We start from the raw sequence: 27,169 nt of genomic DNA on the forward strand, positions 1-27,169 counted from the left end.
TAGTTTCTTAGATATTAAACGAGAAGACAAAATTTATGAAGAGAAAATTAACATGCATTTCCTGAATTAAGCCTGCCTTTTAATTCCTCTTTAATATCATTTTCATTTGTTAATATTACTCCTAAGTACTTGAATTTGGAAACTGGTTCAAACGAGTTGTTATCAATAATTAGATTTTGATTATTACTTAACATTTGGTTTCGGCCTGTATGCATATATTTAGTTTTATCTTTGCTAAATTCCAAACCTATCTCTTTAGCTCCTTTGAAAAATATTTTAGCATTATTCTTAATTGTATTTATATCATCCCCTAATAAGTCTACATAATCTGCATATGCTAACAACTGAGTCTTTATAGATTTGATAATTATATAGGATTTATTACCTCGTTTTACGACTTTTTTGCAACAATTGTAAATATTGTTAGTAAACAACAATTATCAACTTCCTTACAGCAGTCAGACCAAAAATTAAATAAATATTTTCATGTCATTGTTTGAATCCATTCACAAACATTTGAATAAATTAACTCTCGGACTTATTTTGTATTAAGAGGGATTGCTTTTTTAACTGAAAATAATATTAACTAAATAAGAATAAACTTTATTTATTATAAGTTAAAGTTCTCAGCTGTTGTATGTACACACATAAATAATAAAACAGTAAAAATACATTCTTTCACAACATGCTAGCAAAATCATTGGCAAACTTTAAATATATATTCATAAGGTACAAAAGTGAGCCTGTAATGTAGTGCTTACTACTTAAGAGACTGATTTTTTACCCTCTGTTCTTACTGTTGTATTGGGGGAGGGGGGTTAAGTAATCACAGGCATAATGTCGTTCATTAAGCTGAAGTTTTCGGTGCTACTTGCAGCGAAATACAGTTTCAATGACCCGCAACAGATAGCAACATACATTGATGTACGATAGACATCGCAATTTTGTTTGATAACTGATGTCGGAGGCTAGAGATGTTTGTTTGGACTCAATCTTGCAGCGTGACGTCACACTAATATGGTCCACTCAACTCCTGGTCCTTTTTTGTTGACAATTCTTAGAAATGTCCACACACGGGGTTTGCATGGCTGAATATGGCGCCACCAAAAGCTCTCACAGGAGTGTAGGCCCATGAGATGAGGGCTGTCTTCACAGGAGAGCCTCTCCCAAAGGTGCAAAATTCGTATCCGTAGTGAAGCAGCCTTTGGCCCGTTCGGTGCTCGATCCACCTGTCGACGAAGTTGAACCCGAAGACCTCTCCTTCGACTCCGTCGTCGAGGCCTTTGTTTTCGTCCGTTGCCTCCTGCCCCACCCATGCATCGCCTCCCGCGGGAATCATGGAGTTTTTTAGCTGGAATGAGAAATGAACTACAGTAGACGAGTTGTATCTTTGCGGGTGAACCTTGACCATAACTGGCTGCGCAGTAGCAAAGGGAGTAGCTACCGGCTGCCTTAGCCAATGGGTGTCATTCTCCTCTAACTTTGTAAGAGCTGTCGACCAATCAACGGCGAGTAGGTAGCATCTACGGGCATGTATCTGCGCGAATTAGTCAAGGTCACCCGCAGAGATACAGCTCGTCAACTCTAGTCAGTTGATATTACAAGGTCTGCTACTACATCCGGAGAATGCTGATATCCGGTTATACTGATTATGCTGATAGAACGGATTTGGTGACGAATTTATAGAAGATTAGTACAGTGAAATAGAAAAATAACGAATAAAAGTATATGTGGATAGCTATAGCCTAGGATACCCTATTGGCAATCTCTCCTGGTTTTGACTTGCTCAGATACAGTAAAACCTCGTTAAGCCGGACAGGCAAAAGGTGGGAAAATAGCAGAATGCAAGGTTTTAAATGTGGCTAGAAGTCAACAAGAGAACTTCCCAAAGAAAAGGCAGTCAACCACTGATGAAATTCTGTTTCCCGCAGACTATGTACTGTACTGTATAGTGTATTTAGGCCTATGCACTTTATTGCGGCTCCGGAATGTTGTTCATCCGTACCGCTGAGATTATGATAAAAAACACTCGCGTACTTATTATGCGTGGCTTTATTGTATACAAAGCATGAGCGAACTGTAAATATACATAAAAATACATGAAAGTACATAGCGTTGTGAACAGTGATCCTTTCGCGTGCAGGTGTCTGTTTCTGCTGTACGCTCGACGATGTTGTGTTGTTTTTAGTAATGCTCAACACCAAGAGATGGCGCTGGTTGGCTTTTTACACATTGTTTTGCCATTAACGGAACACCCTTTATATACACCATAATAAACGTGTTTTGTAGCTATAAACTGAGTTTTATGCACTTTCTACTGTTCTTTTAGGTTATTTCAGTTAATTCGGGCTTTCGTTAAACCGGTCAACTTATACCCCCATTAGTCCGGATTAACGAGGTTTTACTGTAACTTATTCTGCTGTCTTTTATCCATGTTTTCACGTTACAACTTCACCATTTGAATTGTATGAAGTTTTCCTGATAGCCTGTCTTTTCGGGCCCTGTTGCCCATGGGAAATACATTTTTAAATTTTGATCCGCATATTAATTTCCATTATTTCGTAACACTGCAACAAATTATGCTATGTTGTCCAGACTTTAACAAGACCTCCTCGCTCTGAGGGTAAAAAGCGAAAGTGACGTCAGCTGCCAATGGCTTCCAATTCTGAATTATTGCGTAACAGCTGACACGAAATGTAACGTTTTCTTCCTCAGAGACTTGGATTTCCGCGAAAGTGTAGAAGGGGGTATGAGGAAGGTGGGTTTGCTACTTAGCTGCACGGAAGATAATGTCCCCACAGGCAAAGCAGATTATATTTTGCACCAGTGTTCAAGAACTTAATTTTCTGGTGAAATAACATGTCATTTAATATTCTAATGTAATTTTTTGTATATTGTAAAGCAAAAATCTTGGTCAATTGGTGCATATAATAATTTGAGTGGAAAACTTGCACACTATTGTTAATGAAAATTTGAGTATCTTTTAATTATTACAATTTTCAAGTATCTGTATCGCTGGAAATCGGTGAGAGTATCGGCTCAACCCTACTTTTATTATGGTTATCCCCCCCCTTAGGGGTAGACAAAACAAATAATAATCCAGGCGCCATCCTTCTCCCCCCCCCCAAATACGGGCTAAGAAAAACCACGAATCACACTAAGATGAAACACCTAATTAATTCATTAATACAAGATTGAATTAAAATTAATTCATTTTTTAAGAGACACTTGTCGAAATAGCCATCAGTCATTTCTCAGTCATACAGACGTAACTGAATAATGATAAACTGAAAACCGTTGATATTTTATACAAGAAGGGAAAATGATATATGGAATGTATGGTGGGAAATTTTGGAAATATGGAAATTACGTACAAAATAACTAAAATATGTAATAGGTGCTAAAAGCTGATATATGTTAAAATATGGAAAGTGATAATAGCGTTTTCCAGCTTACTTACCACGATTCGCAAAGATAATGCAAAGTAACATTGATTTGGAGCAAATACAGAATACCGGAAGTATCTTCAATTGCTTTCAAATTGGGCATATTCACTAATTATGACCTCGTAATTACGAATCTGCAGTTAAAATTTGGCGGTCACGTCTAGAAATTGCGAAATAAGTCGAAAAAAAGTGGGTCCGTGAACGGAGTAAACACCATTGATTTATGAAGAAAACAACTATTTTTTGCAATGATTAGCTTTTGAAAACTATGTTTACGGCGTTACCCCCACACCCCCTATACGCCTTCATGGCGTGGTGCTATGCACAGGGGAGCACTTCACTTACGATCACCCTTAATTTTTACTATGCTTGCCTAACCTAACCTTACGTGAATGGTTTGTGGGGTAAACATATACCTGAATGGTTTGTGGGGTAAACATATTTTTCAACTTTACGCAAGACGCCATTTTCTCATATTCAAATGAACGCCCCATGCAATGGGTCTCAATTTTTGGCCAACTCTCGAGCAACGTTGTGTAATGACTAAGGTAGCAAGACCGTTGTGCGGAAAGGAAGACGTCTTCATATCAGAAACATGGTTTCCATGTTATGGCATAGTGGTAATTGACAAGCTTATTTCTCAATTTCCAGACGTGACCGCCAGATTCGTGATTACGAAGCCAAAATTAGTGAGTGTGTCGAATTTTAAAGAAATCTGAGATACTTCCGGTATTCTTAATATATACCCATTGATTTTAGCATCGTATGAAGATATGTATTTACATGTAAGTCCGTTCCTTGATGATAATAATCAATTGCTATCTATGAAACAACTAAAGATAAAAATATGAAATTCTGTGGACTGTAAAATCAATAGCACATCAATTTAATTGAATATTATAGGTATCACTGTCTAGAGAACTTTGGGAACTGCTAAGAGAAAAAAATGTAGTACTCGCAAAACCTTGTATCGAATGAATTATATGAGTATCTCAAGTGATGATTAGGCCAGCCGCACACCGGATGCGATAAGGTGCGACGCGGCAAGACGAGTCAATTTGTAGGCTAAAATCTAATAGCAGATTTCGTCCATGTAAGCAGTAGGTCTGTCTTTCGTAATTTGGGAAGCGGGGTAACTTTCCATTATGAGTATAACAGTTTACAGCAGAATCGATGTATCAGTGTGCATGTAGAATTGATGTATCAGTTTATATGTTGTGAATTGTATATATTTCTAGCAAATAATTGTTTAGAAAATACGATTGATTTAGTTTATTTTACTTCGCTTCTTGTGCCTCTTTTGGCTAATTTGAGAAGATGGGGATGGATGATGACATGATGAAATTTATGAACGGACACTCACAAACACCCATGCCCGGGCTGGGACGAACCCGGGACCCCTGGCGTCGTAGTGCGCTGTGCTAACCACTCTGCCACGGGGGCCGGCTAGAAAATACGATATTAACCATTTTAAGGAAGGTTCAAATGACTTCGTTTAATTGCTGGCTGCAAGTTGCTCTCGTTTCCGTTCTGCGGTTAGATGTCTCTGCCTGAAGTGAATGGATTGGCGCATGCGCAAATCGTTTTGTCGTAAGCAGAGGCGTCTCGTGAACGCATGCGTCAATCGTGGGGAAAAGGACAGCTTGCTCTGCGACGACATTCATGAGCATTTCTGCATTCTAATTTCTTCATATAGGAGAAGTATTTATTTTCCACGAGAGCGCTGAACTAAGATTATATTACATTTCTTGGATCTGAAGTGACGCATGCGTCAATTGTGGGAGAAGAATTATTACTTTCTTTTAGAGAAATTAGAATGTAGAAATGCTCATGAATGTCGTCGCAGAGCAAGCTGTCCTTTTTCCCACAATTGACGCATGCGTTCACGAGACGCCTCTGGTCGTAAGCTGTTCCACGCGTGACCAAATTCGACGGGCCTTCGTTGTTTTGTCGCAACGTGACTCGAGTCAAATGTTTCGTCCGGTGTGCGGCCTCCCTTATGGAACTGCGGTAAACCTTCCCTGAGACGGTTTGAGAGAACTACACGTCGTGTCGAATTCGGTGTGCGCTTGGCAAACGCAGCTGCAACACGTTTCAATTTTGTATTGGAACGCCAGTGTGTGTGTGTGTGAAGAAACTTACCAACCACTGCTCTCCAACGCCCCTCAGTTTCCCGTCCACGTACAGCTGCCAGTCTCCTCTCTTGCTGGTCCACGATTGGCAGATGTGGTACCATCGATTCGTCTCTATGTGGAAGGGGATCTCAATGACAGAGACTTCGTGGATCGCCATGTGGATCGTATGATCAGGAGATAACCACGAGCGGATGACTCGAGTTTCACCGTTCACTGGAAAAGAAGAAACAATTTCAACTCTCAAGTACCAGAATCACTTGGAAAACCTGAAAATGTTTACTATTTTTGTGCACGTTTCAACGCTGCTGTTTCCCCCTCTTTACAACGCGCCGAAGCACACTTCCGTATCTTTATTTAGTCCCAATTTACGGGTTATTTAAAATTGTGTAAACTTTTTGAACAACCCTCGTATATTTTTTCGCTTTCCCCAGGGGCCAACCTTTCAGCAGTGGTTCCTCACGCATTATGGTTGTTCACAATAGCTCAGTCTTGGCCGAGGGAAGAGCAGGGCATTTATCTTCGCTGGTTCCTTCCATTCCCAACCTGCCCTTTCATCCCCCGCCGCTTTTAGGTACGCGTATATGCAGAAAAGTTATGGCCTCCGCAGGTCCCCAAATACTGCAAAATTTAATAACCTCGACGTATTTTTACGTTAATGTATGCCCGCCTTAATACGGGAGATCCTGGTAAATACGGGAGAGTTGGTCACCATAGGGCAGGGATTCCCAAACTTTTTCTTTTCACGGCGCCCTTAGTGTTTCAAGCCTTTTTTCCTCACCGCCCAACACATATTTGGTCAGATTCTAAAACTATGTGTGGACTAACAAGTAAGTGTCATTTCAGTAAATATTCGGAAATTTCGCGGCGGCCCTGTAAGCCAACCACGGCGCCCCAGGGCACCGCGAGGCACCCTTTTGGAACCACTGTCTTAAGGGGGTTGTGCCTCCCATGCCCCTGCCAAGTTACGCCTATATCTCTGTGTAGCCTAGAGAGCGAGAAGATGAACGTAAAGTAACTTTAAAGAATTCAGATTGTCACAATTAGAAGAACGGATTGTCGTTCTTGTGTACAAAACCTAACCAAATAGGCGAATGTAAACTACAAGATGTGGTGCGTGCAATAAAATAGTTTTAACATTTTTTTAAGCGTAGCATTTGCTCTTATCTACCAACGCATGTTCCTCACCTATGAACATATTCAAGTGATCATTTCCATGCAGCTAAAAATTAGTTTTATGAACCTTACTCGTCACATATATAGATGCAGGGTTTGAAATTTCTCCGTAGACGTGAAAAATGTCAACTTTTTAAAGATCCTAATTTCATTGAATTTATACATACATACTGAGGCAAGTTTTTCACAGTTTAGCATTTATTTTTATCGACGAAGGAAAAGCAAAATAAGATAAAAGAGAATTCTCTCAATGCGTTTGCTTTGTTAGTGTACTTTGCAGAACAAGCTACAACTGTATCTGACAGACTGAAGATTATTACAAGATAAAATATCTTGAAGTTGATTTCTTTAAGTTGGTTAGGTAAATTTGAAATTCTTTTACAAATAACAATTTTTCGTAGATTATTATATTTTGTAACATTTGTGACTTGTGTTCTTAGATGTATTGTTAGTCTGAGTATGTAAAATGGTATGTTCGTGGTACAGTTCGAAATCAATCTTACATGATTGCATGAACGTAATATGGTATCAGAATACGATTACCACAGACTTATTCTTCTTCCTTTTTAGAATGCGAACGACTGCATGTACAGTGGGATCCATGAGTATTACCGTGCAAATTGTCCATGACTATTTTCATTAATGTTTCTCTTACATCCTACGTGTTTCTAAACAATGGATTTTTATGTATTCTGTGCAGAAGATGTCAACAGCTTGTTTTGAGTTTTCTTTTAATTCTTGAAGCTCTTATTGGATCAAATAAAGTGCACGAACACGGTGATGGACAATTTGCACGGTAATACTCATGGATCCCACTGTACCCATAAAGGCAAAAGTCATAGGCACGTATTCTGAAACTTTCACCTGCTTTACAGCAACAATTCTTATTTATTGTACACTTCTCAACTTCTTATTTGACCGCCCTGAAAAATTTCAAAGTCCGGAATTCGTAAATTTGGCAGCATAGCGCTTCAGAGCCAACTAAGAGTAGCCAACTTTGCAACATTTCTTCTTCCTGAATGAAAACGCTCGTGATTTTTTTTTTCATTCTTTCACATTCCATAAAGTAAAATTACCCTAAAGCACTAATAAAATACATGAGTAGACAAAAAAATGTTAAGTAGAAATACGAATGTTGAAAATATTTCAAGATTCCTCGCTCTGAATTTGAAAAGAGGTAAATTTATGTGCATTTTGAAACACTGAACAAGTTCTCATCCACTTGGAAAGAATTGCCGTCACATTTGAATGCAAGGAGGCAAATTCATGATGATTTTATACGAAATTTTTATGAAAGATACCTTGCACAACACCAAACGATTCTGCAAAGTGTGTCTTTTCCTTGGTTATTGGCGAAAAATGGTTCGAAACTCCGGCACAAGGTTTCTTCAACTGAGATCAACGTGCTTTACTGAGGTTTTCGTTAGAAATCTCTTGGAGTAGTTGGTTAGATGACAACACTTTTCATTTTTTACTGTTTTCGTCAAGATCGAAACATCGTAGGTTCAAATCCCACCCCTTCCTGATTATGTTTTCTTTTTTATTTACCGAATACGAAGTGTTGTAATAACGTAATATAAGATTATATGATATTACTGTAAATATTTATGCGATGCATACTCAGTGGCGGCGATTGTGTTCCAAAACTGATGGGACAAGGTGTCAAAACTGGGGGTTTCCCTTGGGAGATAAGGTTTAGCAAAGTGGGAGGGCAACTGTTCCTCTACCCCCCCCCCCCCCGTCTAATCGTTGCCACTGTGCATGCCTCAAGTAATATTTCTACTAATGTTCTTAAACTTTCAGTGATTGGCAGGATGTAGGAAAAACTTATCCTTTCATTTAGCTGTCATAAGTTATGTTAACACATACGCGTATTTTAAGAACTTATATGTCATTAATATCTGTTCTTAAACAGGATGTTGTAATCAAGGGGTCCCGGGCTCAACACCCGGTGGAGGCACGTTGCTTCGGATTCTAGTTTAAAATATAGATCCAGTACCGAATAGTCTGTCTGTGCAGCAAGTAGACTTAAAACAACAATAGAGAAACATATACAAATCAGCGGCGTATACTCTGGGTCATCTAGGTAATAGCAGATGACCCGGCTGTATTTATTTTTTTTTTTTTTTTAAATGTATATATATACACATTTCTTCCCAATTTTCTTCCAGACCAATTTCGATGCATACATTTCCTTGCTTCCAGCGCGCGAATACTTCCAATCGTTTGCCGCCGAATGTCCGGGAACCTTTCTCCAGCCGGTGGAATGTCTACAGGGAATCTCACCCTGACGTCATTCCTCCCGCTTCCCTTGCAACCCTTGGCGAGGAGGGAGGAGAAAGGAAAGAGGGGGAGGAAACATTGCTTTTCAGGCGCGGTGATTCCGTGCCCAGGGTAAGCTCCTTCTTGTGAGAGTCCACCGGTCGCACTCTCAACCTTCAGAGCCTCTCCATTCCCTCCGCTGAATAGGGAAAACATACCCGGTAGAGTGCGAAGAACAGGAAAACTGAATAACATGGGCAAACCAATTCTACGCTAATTTTCACTTTACATTTGCTTCTGTCTTGCTGATTTCTGTTACTTGAACATAAATTTATCAAAAGGGAAAAACTTAAATATTGAAGATGAAGCAAACTGAATTAAAATTCAAAGCTTAAGAAATTAAAGCACCTATTTGCTGACTCCCCCCAATCCTTGTATTTACAAAAATAGTGATTGTTTCTCCTCTCTAATCTTCAAAAGCAGCGAGAATACTTCTTTCACGGAACTGAATATTTTTTAAAGGGAAACATATGAAAAATAAATTATATATATTAGTTAATTTAAGTTGCTATATTCCGCCTGTTTAGATTAATAGTGATGAAGATGAACGAATTAAACATAAACGAAAAAAACACATCAGGCACGTAACCAGGTGGAGGACTCGGGGGGGCTGAAACCCCCCCTCCCCGAAATCCTACAAATATCTAATTTAAAAAGTGTATAGTGATAATTAATTTTACTTCATTAGCAGGATTAAACACTTTGCATAATACGTTGTAATAATCTGAGATTCATCTTCAGGACTTCTAACCCCACTGTTTCAACTTTATGTGGCGGCTGCTAATAAGGGATGATCCCCATCCCGAAATAAAATTCTGGCTCTGACCTGCAATGATTCGAACTTTTAAAAACCTGTCATTTCGAGCTCGGAAAGGGATTTTTTTTATCATTCATAGGGAATTTCTTTCTGAGCCAGGAGCACAACAACAGAAGTTTGGCGCGTGAAACTGAATGCGTGTAGTCGTTGGCTTCGTGTTTATTATTTATTAAGGTGTTAGTGTTTGTCGTGATAGTGCTGTGTTAAAGGGTAATGGATGTGATACAAGATTTGCTGGTGAAACCTTTTGGAACAAGATCTTTTCAGGAGAAGTTGCAAATTGTTAATACAGGTAGGCCAGTGTCATCGCTTGAACTTATTTCTACACACAAAGACAAAATCGGGAATATGTGAGGCATTTTCGCAAGCAAATTATGACAAAACACCATGGTTGACAGGAAGTATAAGTGTTAATAAGCTTTGCATTTTTGTTGGCCGTGCTTACTTTTCGGGGCTGAAAAGAATGTATGGACGCGTGGCTGATACTGTAATCTTTGCAACACTTGTGTCAAACATGAAAAATCCAAAAGTCACATAACTTCCTTTGTTAAGCTGCAATCTTTCGCAAAGACACGTATTGACGTGAACTGGACAAACAGCGTGCTTTGGATGTGGTACGGCACAAGTGATCGGGTCCTGGAGTAAGTTGAATTTTGCACTTAAATTAATATTGCGGGTTTTTATTTCCTTAGTGCACGTCTTTCATTTTATATTTCACAGGCTCTTTTTTATAGCTTTATAATACTGTCTTGTTTTATTATTTGAAATTCTACACGTATAGTAAACTGCAATAACGAGAATTAATTGATTGTGATCGTAGCAATAAGACAAATATTCCGACACAATATTCCTAAATCCAATATGGAGCTTGACATAAATTGCACGGAAACTTTTGGAGTTGGAGGATCAAAAGGTCGGAGATTACCCACTCGTTAGAACCAGCATACACCACTGATACAAATAGAATGTTCTTTGCTTGGAAGTTACGACTGAGTAGCGTAACCCGGTCATAAAAATCTTCTATAACGGCTGAGGGCTCGACGTGCTGACCCCACGTCACCTCATACCAGTTGAAGAACTCACACCTCTAGGTAGAATTGTGGGAAGGAGACTGGCAGTCGGGAGATAGGCCAAGGCCCTATATGCTCGTCAATACTCGTCAGAAATTCAATCAAATTCATTCAGCTGTGCGTCATAAGTTGTGTTAACACACATTATGAGTCATTAATAATAAGTTAAGAAATTGACAAGACGTTTCTGTACTGAAGGTAACTAGAGGTTGTTTTCTTGTAACGTCGTTACTGTGTCCAGCTCGGCATTGTGATTAAAATTACTCTATCTGCATGTTCACTTTCCTCTTACATAAGTTTTCCTTTCGCGAAAACATCGTTCCATAGTTTCCAGTTTCTCAATATATTTTTCTATGAAGTGTTGAATATAATTCTAGCCTGCTTTCCACAAGCTACACAACTTCTTCCTCTCTCTCTCTCTCTCTCTCTCTCTCTCACTCAGAGGTGCAATGTAACATAATTTAAGAAGGCCATTGTTGCACAAACGATAAACGAACATGTGTTAAATTCGGTAAGATCAGCAGGTAAGGGAAGCTCGATTTTAGCTGCAAATCAGTGCCTTCGTTACAGGAAAATCCCCAACAAAGCAAGGAAATAACTAATGAATGGTTATGCTTTACGATCTTTAGGATTAAAAATAGGTGATCTAAATCTTTAAAAGAAAACCGTTTTCCAGATAGAATAGGTGTATGCATGAATAGAAAACAAAAATTAAGATATTGTATTAGCTGTGGAGTTCATTCTGTTGTAGCTTTGTGGCACATCCGGTAAAGGCACCCATTTCCAGTTCCACTTGTGTCTTTGATTAGGGTTCGAGCCTCACTTCATCTGGATATTTTTATTTATATTGAGGCCTGTAAGACAATAATATATGAAAGGTTCCAAATTATTTCTTACACGAGTGTATTTTTTTTTAATTTGTTAGTCCTGAAAAGGACTGTTTGGGAAAATTGAACATTTATTTAATATCTTGTCCAGTAGCCACCTGCATCTATGACATGTCTCAGGCGTCGAGGAACGGATTGCACAAGATGTCGAATATACCTGTGCGAAGTGCACACTTCATTCCAGGCATTGTTGACGTGGTCAAATAGTTCATCACTTCTGCGAGGTGGTGGATCGGGCCAGCTTTCTTTCAAACATCGAACGACCTCGGCCCACATATTTTCAATTGGGTTGATGTCGCATCCCATGGGTGGCCAGTCAATTAGATGTATGTCGTTTCGTTCAGAAAACCAACGCTGAACGATGGCTGAATCATGGATGGAGGAGTGGTCTTGCTGGAAGTCAATATTTCCCTCGGGATACAAAGCTCGCACGCCAGGAACCATAACATGCTCCAAAATGTGCACATACTGTATCCCGTTGAGACGTCCTTCTATGCGGTGTAGGTCACCTCCGCCACCGAGAGATATCCAACCCCAGACAGGCACGCTCACGCGTCCACGCCGACGTGAGTTAGCAAAAAAATGGGGATCAAATCGTTGTCCTTGACGCCGGTAGACCAGAACCGGACCATCATTTGCAGTAGAAAATACTTTCTCGTCTGAGAAGATTACTCTATCCCAAATCCTATCAATATTTTCTTCAGCAAATGCTAGCCTATCAGTTCTGTGTGCATCCGTCAAGACCTCCTTCTTTGCTGCCCTTCGTGCCCGTAAACCAGAAGCAGCCAGCCTCCGCCGAACTGTCTGTGGGCAACCAGGAAAATCGGCCCTTGCCTTGAGTTGAGTGGCTGACTGGAATGGATTGGCTTCACACTCCGCTATCAGCCGATCGTCTTGCACTGGTGTCGAAACACGGCCCCAGCTCTCGCGTCTTTTCCGTGATGCCTCACCAGTTTCTTCGTATCGAGCCCACCACCTCCTTGCTGTCCGTGCTGGAACGCCATACTGCTCGCCAGCTAAACCAGGTGACAATCCAGCTCCCTCGATCAAACCGATCACCCTTTCTCTTGTGGATTTGTTGTAGTGCTCCATTCTTCGCGAGGTTGAAGAAAGAAATGTTGCATGCCTCTGTTTAGAGCGTAGTTCAAAGGAAATAAGGTCTTCTATTGGTATAGTTAATCACGTGATGCTGCAGTTGGTTCAAAGACGACTTCCAATTACATTCAGCCATGAAAAGTTTCGTACGAATTCATACCAGAAAAGGATGTCAAGAATAATAAAATAAATTTAACCATTATTTACAATTACATTACTTTCATTTAATAAATAAATAAAGAATAATTATGACAAATGTGCTACAACGAGTGCTCTTTACATCCATGTGTAAAAGTATTTGGTATTACTAAACACGCACACACGTTCGGAACATCTGTAGCGTAGTTGTAACGTTTCAGACAAGCATACATCTTCTTACGTTCATCTTTTCTCTTTGAGGTATTGGTTCAAACCCGGCTCAGCTTTCACGTTTTTTTTATGTAATACTTAGTAAAGTTTTTGTCACAATTTTTTCGTCCACAAAAAAAACAATAAAAACAATAATTAAACGATCTTCTCCCCAAAACAATAATTGCAACATCATATTTATTCACATAATAAATCTATTCCACTCATAAAATTGATTCCTTCGGGTCTTAATGCAACATCACCGAAACATTCAAGTTTCAATGTTCATGTTGGAAATTGAACAATAAACAGTTTTGGGGACACATTGCTTTATATAAAACCTCATGTTATTATAGAAATATACACAAGAAGTCGAATGAAAGTATGCGTAAGGAATACTCTTGAAACTCTAGAGTTGTAATCATGCGATTTGTTTTTCATAGAGTAATCTGTTATATTCAAGGTTAATTATTTCAAATTTTTTGTATTCAGTAAATATCGTACTTCTGTGTTCACTTCAACAGAAAAGAAATTGAGCGGCTAGGATTTGAACCTGTGATCTTTCATTTTAGATAAAAAAAATACACGTCTTACCAACTGTTCTACAAGGAAATAGACAAAAAGTTTCCTAACATGGTTGCGGCAACGACCACTTGCCAGTGCTCCAAACATTTCTTTGCCACAGATTGTGGATAAGTTCCTCTCTACACAAATGCCCGGTATTTTGCAGTGTATTTTAGCTCAAATTTTGCCTAAACTCATGCGAACTTTGATGAAGAGGATTTACCGGGATATCAACGAGGTTATTTCTGGATAGGCTTCCGAGGTTTCGAGAGCTCTTTTATCTTCAGGGATTGAAGGGATGACGGATAACGTGCTTGTTACTGGCAAGCGTGGTCGTAACTGCGATTCCTCATGCTGCCGAATTTTATTTTCGGAAGGAGTATGGCATCGGACGTAAAATATATATATACTGTTCTTGGATGATCTCTCTGTGTATATCAGGAGGTGGCAGTAATGATGAAGCGTTTAGAATTTTCGGAAACCATTTCAATTATATTACTGAATCACGTGCCACGTGGAATGGCAGAATCAAGTAACGTATAAGCAAGTCTGAGGGTGGCTGTTTTGAATATTGCGAATTTGGTGGAAAGTTCGTTAGATATACTTTCTGTTGAAATAACAGTATTATTTTGTTGAAATTAGACAAGTATTTTGGATATAAAGCAGTGCCGAATTAATGATCATTCTCAAGTTTTGCATTTATTAGATGTCACGTAATATATAAATAGTTATTAGTAGATTTTTATCGCATCGGCCTCGGTCGCAAAAGGTATTTACTTACGTTTATTGGGGATTTATTATTAGATTTAGATGCATTGGAAGATCGAAGTGAGGGGAACAAGAACAGTCATTACTAAATAAACGACATCACATAACCAATCTTAGCGAATTGAATACATTAAACTCTCCCGTTCGTTACAAAAATTCAATACATCAATGTAGTGGATTATTTCCTATTATAATTGTGTGTGTTTGTGTGTTAGTATTTTGAAATAATTAATATTTTAGTTGTGGAGTGAAGAGCGTACACAATACTTATCTTAAATTCCATTACTTGATTGATGATTTGGTTTAATTTACTTCGCGTTTGTGACGTTTTTGGTTCATCGCGAAGATGAGAATGGGTGATGGGATGATGAAATTGATGAAGGAACACTTACAAAGAACACCCATGCCTAACCAGGATTCGAACCCAGGATTAAATACCATTACCTACAGCATCCTGAATGCATATATATTATATGTAAATTAGTCATAATGTGTGTTAACTCAGCTTATGACGAATAGCTAAAATACAAAAAGTTTTAACCTTAAATCCTGGCAAGCAACTGAATAAGCATTAACCTTCTTAGGGAGAAAATGTGCAGAAGAGACATCCCTTGAAGTGTGCATCGGATATTTTACAGTGTTGAAATATCAATTGTCTCTGTTTAGCACACACACACACACACACACACACACACACACACAAAAAAAAAATAGAGGGTGGGATTTGAACCCGCGACCTTTCAAGTATGTTGAAAAATATGGATACCAGCGTCTAACCAACTGCTCTACGTTAACTTAATGACAACATTCCCTTACAAACACGTAGATGTTTATGATAAAATCGATCTTCCTGTGTTCCAGCATGTTTTCTCCACAAGTCGTGAAATAAATGATTTCTTTTAGATCTGTTCGATATTGTGCAGGGCATTGTAAATAAAATGTCGCATAAACTCCTAAGAAATTTGTTTCTTTCTACTCAAACTTGATGGCGATTTACTCCAGGTGGAGAAAACCCCTGTTCAGTGTTTCAAACCTATGTGATATCAAGTCGAGCACGCAGAATTGTTACAATTTCGCACGATTCTCATTCTTATTCTTATTTCAATTTACTATTTCAGTTTCAGTGTGTATTATATTAGCGATTGATAGTTTATAAGTTCATGGAATGTGCGAAATTGGAATCCTTTCACCGCAGCGTTTTTCGTCTAGTTGAATGACGAACTCAAAGTTGGCTACTCTCAGCTGGCGCTGAAGTGCAATGTTGCTAAGTTTACGATTTTCGGACTTAGAATTCTTTCGGGGCGGTCAAATAAGAAGTTGCGAAGTGTACATATCCAGTGGTTGCGTTTGGCTTCCAAAACTAGGGAAATATAAATAATTGTTATAAGCAAATCATATGTAATTCGGAAGGAAGAAAAACATTGATGCAGTATTTAACAAAGATAGTATATGTTCACCTTAGGTTTCGTCACTTTACAATTCTGTATTTAACTAACAATATGTATCACATTGATAAATAAAAATAAATAAATAAATTAAATGTTCTCTTACCGTCCAAAATCAAATCTTCTAGTGTTCTAGGATCACTTGGATTGCACGGACGTTGATTTCTCATAGTACGTTTACAGGTATCTTCCCGAGGTAGTCGTGCACGAACACAATCTTCTTGCCCTTGAAGAATATCTGCATATATTTGCGATGGTACACCGGCCGTGAGTTTAGCTCGATTCTTCATATCATTACGACACTTCGCTATCTTTACAGTATCGTAATCAGGTGGATGCGTATGGTCATAGGAATATATAGGATTTTGTTTATATGAATTTGTTTTTAAAATTCCTCGACACTTGAATTTATTCCTGTCAGCACACCTCCACCTTATAACTAGAGCCCGGAAGTTTGGCAAAATGCCTCTTTTTATCTACTGCATATATTGATACAATTTTTCCGGATATACGTTTCTTATGTTGTTTCGAATATTTTAGAAGCCGTTTCATTTTGCCTATTTGGGACCCCACTGCCTATTTTTAATTATAATGCCTTTTTTGCCTTTTTCAATGAAATTTGACCATTTTTTTTAAAAAAATATGTGTATATAAATTATTTTTCTCCCAAAAAACGTTGTTGGCATTTATTTTTCTTCCGGTCATTATGTGAATAATTTTCGCCTTATTTAAGTAATATTGAACTCACACATGTTTCAACATTGCTGAAGGAGAAAAGTGTGAGAAAAAAGTATTTCATGCTGAGTCAGGATATTGCCTTTCGGTTAACATTTCCTTGTGCATGATTGACTGCTGAAGTGGACAGGTTGATTTCGAACACAAAGAAGATATTTCTGAAATCTCCCTTTCGAACCCGAAAATTTAAGGAAGTTCCATCTGAGCTTAGTTTACCTCCGCAACCAGTCTTGACCAGATAGGGAACCTGGATATCAGAAGCTATATATTATGCTAACAACCTTGAAAAATTCAGTGAGGTGATAGATGCTCTTCCAGAAAATGAAGCGGCTTCAATTCGTGAAGTGAAAAAACTCCTGTGCTATTCAAGTTTATTTTTGCACATTATGGTCCATTGTCAGAGACAATTACAATTATAGCATCCATGAAAATCTACGAGGAATCTATGCAGCAGATGATGGAAGTGCCAGGAGAAAAGGGGTCAGCTGTTGCGGAAAAGTGCAAACGGGTAGTGAGTGCAAATGAGGACTTGAAACAACTGAAAACAATTTGTGATATTCTAAAAGGTGAAAATGCTGTTACCAAAATGAGTCCAGCTACATTAGCTTGTTTTATGTATGCTCCAATAACTTCTGTCGAAGTAGAAAGATCATTTTCTATTATGAAAAACATTCTCTCTGACAGACTACAATCAATGAATGTTGAGAACTTTAAAAAACACCTTGTAGTTACGTGCAATCAAGACGGAGAAAATTGAAATGCTCTTTCCAATGTAGATTTTAACATGTTGCCAGAAATTATAGATAAAAGTAAGCGACTTCCAAATGTGCCTTTTTTCGGTTTATTTTGCCTTTTTCCCCATTTTAGTGCCTATTTTCCACATTATAAATGCCTTTTTGCCTGCCTATTTTAACGAAAATAAATGCCTGAACTTCCGGGCTCTACTAATAACATTCTTCAGATCAGACACTGTTGTATACGCGTATCCTAGGAAGAAGAGCTTCTCTCCACCTTTCTGCGATCTAACAATTAACAATTTCCATTTCGAAGAAGTAAACAAGTTCGTCTCCCTGAGCGGAACGAGTGACACAAATTAGTGCTGGGGGTAGATAAGGGTTGGGGTGAAGTCATACTTGTATTAAACACGTGTGATTGGTCAGCAGGTGCGCGCAAGATGTAAACTTGTTTTCAGTCAAAATTAAAACACCTGCTATGCTACCCTCCAAGTTTCATTTCACATGCTTGAAATTATTCAAAAAGGTCACCTTTCATTAACATGTGATTTTATAGGAGCCGCAAGTTCTACCAGATTAAAGAATGAAGAATTTAAACGGCATAATAATAATTTTTGGGAACATCAAATACAATTTATCTATTCAAAGACAGTGTTAAGACATCAAAATTATATTATATTTAATTACAAATGATGCAACGCTAGACATAATATCTCAATTTTCACATAAAATCAGAATATATTGCATTTCCCATTTCTGTTCTTGCCATTTTTTCCTTTGCCATTTTTACCTAAATTCCTGTGATCCCATGCTTGGCCAAAAATGCCTTGACTGACAATGCCATGTGGACAGGAGCATTGTCCTGATGAATAATCCATGACTTGCTTTTCCACAAATCAGGTCGTCGTCTTCCTACTCGCTCACGAAGGGTCGTCAGCACCGTAATTTAATAATGTTGGTTGTTTTGCAATAGCTCGAATACTCAAGCGACGATCTTTTCGAATCAATTCACCGACATTTGCAATGTTTGGTTCCGTTTTTGACGTGCAAGGCCCTCCAGGACGCGAGTCGTCCGCGATCACTACTCGTCCCTCTTTAAACCTTTGAAACCACTCAAACACTTGCGTGCGTGATAAACACTCATATCCGTATACTTCCTTCAACAAACCATAAGTTTCTGTGGCGGATTTTCCGAGTTTCATAAGAAACTTCAAATTGATCTGGTGTTCCACTTTCACACTTAACATTTTTCCGATGGAGCACAGACATACGGTTCACTTCGTCCACAAGCTACAGCGGAACTGAGCGCCGCGAACCCTGGATAATCACACAGTGGATAGGCAGGATATCACGTTATACACTCATGCACCGCTTGACCTTGACGCGCTTGTCGTTTGTCGACAACATTAATCCGGTTTTTTCTAGCCACACCTCGTATATATATCGCTCAATTGAATTGAATTAGAATTTTTGGATACACTGGAATCGCACAGACCATTTATATATTGTTAATATATTTGTGTGTGTGTGTGTGGGTGGGTGGGTGGGTGGTGAGAGATGGTAATACCTAAGTTTGAAATACAGAAAACATCTGCGTGTACCCTTGATTTTTTTTGGAAAGTTTGCCTTGAAAACCGGGAATTATACTTGTCCTAGAGTGGCCACCCTGAGATGGCACTGCAGTATATCATGATCCAAAAGTTTTTTTTTTTGCTAAAATCAGAGAAAGCAAATTCTAAGGAAATACTTACTTGAATACGAGAAGAGAGGTTGGTTGTGTGTTAAGTTGGAGCTCTTCACCCAGAGGCACATAGTGAATTCACGGACCAATGGGAAATTGACCTCGAAGTGAAGAAACTGCAAAAGAAATGGCAATTAGTTTGAGTTCAGAATGTTCTCTTTGAGTTCAGTTTGTTTCTATTAATAAATGCAGCATGTACAACCAACGGAAAAAGAAACAGTAGGCGAATTGCCCATCACCATTTTCATTCAGTCTGTTTTCCACGACAAATATGATGATTATGAAATGAAATATATGGCTCAATAAGCAGAGGACAGTATCTGCTTCACATCAACAGAACACCATACCTTAAAACAACACAGGGTGTAGAATAAAAAATAAAAATGGAGATGGACAATTTGCCTACTAATATATTTGCCGTTGACTGTACCATTCGAGTCACAGTATTTCTAATTGCAAAATGTACAACTTTGAGTGCGAGATATTTCTAAAATGCTTGGCTCTTTGCAAGTCAACATTGAGACGACAATACACATGCGCTTCTTAATGCATCATTATAAAGAAACAATTGTTGAGACTTATTGTACCCAAAGGGAAAACATTCGAAATATTGGTGGAATGAAGGATGTGCGTTATGACAGGCCAGAAGCTGAAGGTAAAATTCCCACAACTGTCCGCCTGCCCAAAACTACAGCGCAATTACGAGGAGGTGCTCCCGACCTCCGTAGCTGATTGGTTATCAGAGAGCACTACGACGCCAAGGTTCCCTAGTTCGAATTCCGGCATGGGTATTGGTGTTATTTGTGTCTCTTCATCAATTAGCCAAAAGTGGCAGAACAGCGAAGCGTAATAGTGATTTATTTAATCGATCACCATTGAAGATGTGTTGTTTGGTCTCTTTCGTGACCTGTAGAAAATTCAGCATTCGACGACCAGACAAAATCACTCACAATGCTATACCGATAAACTGCTATGGTTTGTAAGGGATAATTATTAATATTGCCAGTATTCTGTGTAATTGCCCTGTTTTAATAATGTATATTATCTTTCTTCAATGTCAATATGTCCCATCAGAAACCCAAGTTTAATGCCACATAAACATTTCATCGTACACTTAAGTTAATTACCGTCTTAATGTACTTATTCACTTTACTCATTGTCATGAGGATCCTCGAAACCCTAATCAAATGTAACTAGTTCTTGCCAGCACCTTTACAAAAATCAAATCAGTGACATAATAGTACAAGTTACAGATTCTCGTATGCACTGAATAAAGAATTGGATTGACTGTTCTGTGACCAAAAATACAAGCTCTGATTATCTGAAATTTTCATTGAACTTCCAAATACAAGTCTAAATGCACCAATTCCTACGACATTGTGAATGTTTTTTTAAAATTCAAGCCACTGACATTTTATAGTCATTTGATTTTCACTATATTTCTCTCTATACAAATAAAATAAAGAATCTTAACGGTGAGTGAATATCGGGGTTGGGCGCAAAAGGCACTCGGTAACTCTCGAGGTACTTTTGGGAGAGGTAAGGATCAACGAGTTGCTAGCGGCAGCTGAAGCTACTTGGAGATAACTAACGGCACAACAACATCTGACCTGCCTCACCTACTCAAATATGCGTCTAATAGCAGAAAGAAAACATGTTAATTAGGTTAGATAGGTTAGTGTATACTGCTGTTAGCGTGTTTGCACAGCAGACAATAAATATGTGACGTCATAGCAGTGACAATATATCTCCAATTTGCTAAAGTTGTCGCTAGCTGTTCGTTATGGTCCCTTATTCAGTTCTGCAAGGGACCACAAACCCAGTATCCTCACTTAACTATCACTTTCATCCAGCACATACACATGACTTTTAGTGCACCGTATTTCTTCCATGCGTACGTTACTCAAACAGAGCGTGACATGATCGGGAAACGATAACACGCATGCTTGTTTCTTTTTCTAATTGTCCATGTGTACAGAGGTCAATTGTTACATTCACAACAACTTAGAACGCACATTGTTTTGTCCAGATTGTTGAAAACGCGTTCAATTGCACGACATGCAATCCTGTCTCTGTGTAACTTAATATGTGAAAGAAGTTGGTGTTGCGTTTACGGAACCGTGGGTAACATATGCAAATAACGAGGTATGTCTGGACTATATATGTACACTCAGGATAGGGTTGCCAGATTTCAAAATTAAAAAAAACGGGACATGCAGATTATATAGACATGGATATAGTTAAATTTATTTTTATAACATTTTTAAACATTACAAAATCAATTGCTGTTTAAAGCACTGTTAATCCCTAATTTTTAACATTTTGACAAAATATATTAATATTTGAATGAACTCTTGGCGTCCTTTAATAGGACCTTTCTTTAGAATAATCACTAATATAAGAACACTTTCTTTTTGGCATGACGAAATGAAAGAAAACTCTTTACATCACCTAAGCCCTGAATATTATCCACTCCACTCTGATTCCGTTGACCAAGAAAAGAAACAATGGATAGCTGGATTAGAACCAGAACTGCCTTTGCCAGTCGTGAGTAGCTTCTTATTCGACAATGAGCAGTTCTACAATCGACAATGAGCAGTTCTACATCAATGTTAATATGAGGATTGAGTGGTAAATGGTAATTGGTATCCAATTAGGTTAGTTATAAATTGTTATTAATTTCTTGTTGTATAAAATGATTTTGAAATTTGAATTCGTTATTTCTTTAGCTAGCCTAAATGCGGGACAAATGGGCGTCCCGAGAACATTTTCCGGCATACCGGGACATTTCTTTAAAAAAGGGGACAATCCCGTATATACGGCACGTCTGGCAATTCTAACTCAGGAGCAGAATTATGGTTAATCCAATGAGAAAAGCATATGTATCATTGGCAACCCTGGAAGAGGGTGTGTGCATGTGTGTAAATTGAACTTCGTGGTCAACGGTTCTTTCAGACCCAAGGCCTCCTAGGCAGATTTTCTTTTGGTGACACTTCATCAGCGCATCGAGTCCTATCGTTGCTGTTTCTGGTTTTCTAGACCGGACTCCGCTAGTCTTGCTTTGAAGTAACTAGCTCGCAAGGAAGGGTTTCCACCTTTAGACGTCAGGTTCTCCCCTCCGCGGCGGGCTGCAGGGGAGGTGTGCGCCAGGATGACCGTAGGAGCCAAGGAGAAATACATTACGCTAATGGGAGTATTATTTTAATTGTTCTCTCGGGAATATCAAACTTCCGATGTCGTAGAAAAACACAGGAACGGAAAGAACTCACATTGAAGATTTTAATTGTCAGAGGAAAAGTCGAAACGCCCATTTGATCAGCCGTAACTTGAAGTTGATTCTCCATGAGGAATATATGGGATTATGTAAACACTTATCCATCATATTTTTTTTACAGATCGCATCTCATTTAAGGCGAAGAGAGACAATTACGTACCATTTATTTCAATATCGTCGGATTGGGCACTGCTATTTAAAAAAAGGGATTAGTATTCAAGAAAGTATGAATTTCTCTCCACGTTGCAAGTGGAAACTGTTTTTCAAGTTGATTAGTAAGCTAAACACGATGTTTGAAAAATATGATTAATATGTATTTACAGAATCCCATGCATTCCATATGGGAAATTAACTTCAACTTCAAGTTACGGCTAATCAAATGGGAATTTCGACTTTTCCTTCTACTATGGCATAGTTCAACGTGTCCTTTTCCGTCCATGTACTTTTTTACGTCATTGGATGTTTGATATTCCAGAGAGAACGAATAAAAATATGGTCCCATAAGCGTAATGCATTTCTCCTTGCCTCCTGCGGCCATCCTGGCAGTGTTGCCAAACCTGGTGTGCATGAAGGAGCTAAATTTCATCATTAATAGAGCTAAAGATGACTTTCAAGGAGCTAGATTAACGAAGGTTGCATAAAGTGCCTCCTAGGATAATTTTAGGTGTCAGAGGGTTGGGAGCGCTGCTATTACCATTAGCTTTAAAGTGATGGCAATTTATGTTCTAAATTTTCAATGCTTAGATTTGGCGGCATCACCCATCTCAATAATCCACTGATTCTCATATGAAATCTAAAATGAAGGATTCTCGGATAACAATATTGTCATTTTCATCTTAGTCACGGCGCTATATAAAAGTAAGAGGGGGGGTGGGTGACGCAATCAATATAACAATCATGCCACGTGCAAAATGTACACTCATGGTAAAAGTTGGTCTTTGTGGACCGGAGCCAGTGGTGACCTCATAGTAGAGCAGGGGGCGGTTGCCACAGTTCACAGCCAAATGAGTGCACGAAAGAGCCAGATCTGGCTCCAAAATAGCGAAGTTGGCAACAGTGATCGGGGCTATCTCAGCGAGGAAGACCTAGAGGAAATTGTCCCTCCCCCTTAATAATCGACTTAAAAATCGTTTTCACTTGCAACATGGGGAGAAACTTATACTATCTTTTGTAGTAGTTTTTTTTTTTTAGTAGCAGTGCCTATTCCGACGATATTGAAATGAATGTACAGCTGGTGCGAAACTGTAACCCCTCGCCTTATGTTGCTGGGTCAATCCCAAAAGTTTGGAACTCCCACCGGTATCGAACCCGGTGCCACAAGCAACAAAGCAAAGGCGAGAGCCCGGAAACTCAAAAGCAATAAACATGGTGAAGGAGAATTTGCTTGGTAATACTTGTGCCTTCCACTCTACCATCCCTAATTCTTCTTCATCTACAGATATACAACATTCACCAGCTTGCAGCACGTTGATAACATCAAGGCGAAGAACTTTTTTTTAACAACATTCTGTTCATTAAAGCTTGGTTTTGAGGCTTCGAACCCTCCAAAAATGGCCAATCTTATCCTGTAAGCATGCAATCGTAATCAATACATTGGTTGCTGCTACTGACTAATTATTTGGGACTAAGGCCCTTGAAATATCTTCGTATACTTCACTCTTCAGTGACTACTTTAATCTATACTTCACTTTTACTCTAATCCCAAATTGTGACCACTGTAATGTGTGTGTACTTAACGTATATTTCTTGTAAAGAGCACAATAGTAATATGTTAAACGAAATAAATCTCTCCACAAAGAGGGAGAGCGGCTATTGTACAAATCGGAACTGAACTGTGGGTAAGTTTCTATCTGCTGAAAAATCACTGCATGTTACAATGTTTTCAAAATCACAGAGATGTAGTTTCCTGGGATTTTCTGTCCTTTTAGTAATGTTTCACTCAGCCTCTGTGAGTCTCATCATCTAAACTCGCGGAAGAGAAGCATTTCTCATCTCAACGTATTTTCCGTGCGAACCGTGCCAAGAATCAAACCCGAACATGTACGAGTATCACGCGTTGGTTGTCCTCACCGTGCAGCAATGTTTGACATCACGTTCTCTTAATTTCCCTTAAATTCACGGAAAAGGATTTTCAGGAGACGCCATCTTGTGGAAAAAAGGTATAATTGTCCAAGGAACAAGAAGAAAATCATCAGCTTATCTCAATAATCAAACAGCGTTTATCGGTCTACGTACTATAGCAGCTCCAAGACTTCTGAAACTTCGGAAAATGTGCCATCTACAGACTTCCCCGTGACTTTAACTAGCGACACTAGCGCCATTGCTCTCATGTGAGGGTTTCAAATACCTTGGTGAATCTACAGAGTCGTGCATCTCGGGTGATCGATTAATCGAATACTACTAATTTTCTCGCAGACTATGATATAGTGGAGTAATTTGATTGCTACTAATATTTAATATTATAAACTGGAAATATTAACATGAAGACTTGAAGAGGCTTGTTCAAACAGCACTGGACCTCTCTGTGGGGTATGTTGTCAGAATAGTTAAAAGTAGAAGCATTGCGTGCTAAAAACATTCGTTGCTGTTAAAGGGCTAGTGCCTCTATATTTGGTGAAGGATGCAAATAGGCTTACTGCTTACGTGCCCATTATAATTTTAATCAAGTCAAATTGAAATAATAAGCAATTGAGCTCTACTGTTAGGTCCTGTGATGCCACAACAACAAAGCAAATTCTTCGACATTGGCCATATTGTGATACAAGCACACAGTACTTAATCCACATTGTTGGTAATCTAAGTATTCGATGGTTAAGGACATTGGCGTACGCAGGCGGAGCTGAGGGGGATACAGCCCCTCCCGGAATTTTGAGAATTCGAAAAACCAATGTGGTGAATGCAAACTCCCCTTAAAATGGTCCCCGGTGTCAATTTTTGTCTTTGAACAACTTTCAAAACGAAGGGTAAAAACTGCAATTGCAACATATTTTATAGTCTATTCCGCCTAGAGAGAAGCTATGTGATCATTGGCGTGCTCAAGGGTGGGTCTGGGGGGTGATACCCCCTCTTTGACCCAGTATTCTTAAAGAAAACGTCAAAAGAATGAAAAAATCGCAACATGAGGACTGGATTAATAAAAAAGTTTACGTAATACCACCTTTCAAGAATCCTGGACACGCCACTGTATACATTTTGGCAATTCTAGCCCCCTCCGGAAAATCCTGCGTGCACTAGTGGTTGAGGATCCTCAGGAAAACCGGGCCTCAATTTTTTAACGTCGCGGTTAACCCTGAAGCAGAAATAAACGTAATTAAATAATAAAACTCACCTGTATGTACCCTTTTTGGGTGAAGGCCACCTTCTGTATGTTGCACAGTTCCAGATGCTTGTACACCCGGACATCCCCGGCTTGAACGAAGAGCCAGTTGAGCATGGCGAGGAAGCAAGTGATCCTGCGGTAGGCGCCCATTGCGTGACGTCACATCCGGCCACTCGTTCCCCAGCCCCTCGTGTAGAGGTGGCGCGCGAGAGGGAAGGTGTCGCAAGGCGAAATGGCTTGCTTGCTTTCTCGAGCTCCGCGTTTGAGAGGTAAAGGTTAGCGAATGAACGAACAAGTGGCAGAGTTTCGCTTTCGGCGCTACATGCGTAAAGAACTTTCGAGGAAAGTGATCGTTAGTCAGTTGTTTTTCTCTCTCCTCGTTCCAAAGAACGAGCGATGTCAGTGGGATCCATGAGTATTACCGTGCAAATTGTCCATGACTATTTTCATTAATTTTTCTCTTACATCCTGTGTGTTTTTAAGCAATGGATTTTTATGTATGCTGGTGCATAAGTTGTCAATAGCTTGTCTTGGGTTTTCTTTGAATTTTTGAAGCTCTTATTTGGTCAAATAAAGTGCACGAACATGGGGGTGGACAATTTGCACGGTAATACTCATGGATCCCACTTACATCTAAAACCCTGAAAAAATTAGGAAAATCCTGTTTTTCTTGTACTTGCAGGTTTTTTTGTTTTTTGTTAAGAAATCAATTTTTAACTTGAACCTGCTTTCTGTTTGGAGATTTTCTACACGAAAATGTTTTTCTAGTTTATTTTTGTTCATTTATATTTAATGAATTGTAGATTTGGTTTATTTTTGTTCGCTTTTCTGCCACTTTTGGCTAATCGCGAAGGTGATGAAATTGATGGTGGGATACTCACAAAGTACACCCATGCGTAGACCGGGATTTGAACCCATGACCCCTGGCGTCGTAGCGCGCTGTGGTAATCATTCCGCCACGGAGGTCGACCATTTATTTTGAACACTGCAGTTTAACTCTTAAAATTGGGTTATTAGGAACTTAGAACACCAAAGAATGGCCTGGAAATAATTTTTAAAATTACTTGGAAAATCCTGCAAATGTCTGGGAATTTGCTTTGCTAAAATGCAAGGGTTCCAAGTCTCAAATAGTGTTTGTGCATGTGGCGGTTGGTTGTATGGTCTTGTTTTTTTTTTTTTTATGGAGGAGATTGCGAAGGCTTGCTTCCAAGTCTCTCGCTTGGAGATTCTCTGCTCGTGAACATTAAAGGTCATGCTCTCAGTGTTTCTGCACGAAAGAAGTTAAGCTATCCAATG

At 39.0% G+C, this 27,169-nt stretch overlaps 2 protein-coding genes across 25 annotated transcripts in view; one reads left to right on the forward strand and one right to left on the reverse strand.

Moving 5' to 3' along the window:
• The window catches only part of LOC145996124 (coiled-coil domain-containing protein AGAP005037), a 1,065,133-nt gene that overhangs the window by 905,420 nt on the left and 132,544 nt on the right, over positions 1–27,169 (forward strand). The gene's annotated exons all lie outside the window — the stretch shown is intronic.
• On the reverse strand, positions 632–26,135 carry LOC145996491 (neuronal pentraxin-1-like). Its single transcript, XM_083132991.1, has 4 exons — positions 25,883–26,135; positions 19,291–19,396; positions 5,589–5,794; positions 632–1,351 (listed from the first exon to the last, which is right to left on the reverse strand). The coding sequence occupies exons 1-4, from the start codon at positions 26,021–26,023 to the stop codon at positions 1,058–1,060; spliced, it is 747 nt and encodes a 248-aa protein (XP_082989117.1). The 5' UTR covers positions 26,024–26,135; the 3' UTR covers positions 632–1,057.

Source organism: Lepisma saccharinum, chromosome 12 (assembly GCF_977018435.1).
Source record: "Lepisma saccharinum chromosome 12, izLepSacc3.1, whole genome shotgun sequence".
NCBI classification, from domain to species: domain Eukaryota; kingdom Metazoa; phylum Arthropoda; class Insecta; order Zygentoma; family Lepismatidae; genus Lepisma; species Lepisma saccharinum.

Excerpts from the sequence above, each read along its gene's own strand:
- LOC145996491 (XM_083132991.1), bottom strand. The coding sequence starts at position 26,023 with ATGGGCGCCTACCGCAGGATCACTTGCTTCCTCGCCATGCTCAACTGG. Across the intron at positions 19,397-25,882 it reads CCCAAAAAGGGTACATACAG|TTTCTTCACTTCGAGGTCAA; the intron begins GTGAGTTTTATT and ends TTTCTTTTGCAG. Across the intron at positions 1,352-5,588 it reads GCGTTGGAGAGCAGTGGTTG|CTAAAAAACTCCATGATTCC; the intron begins GTAAGTTTCTTC and ends TTCTCATTCCAG.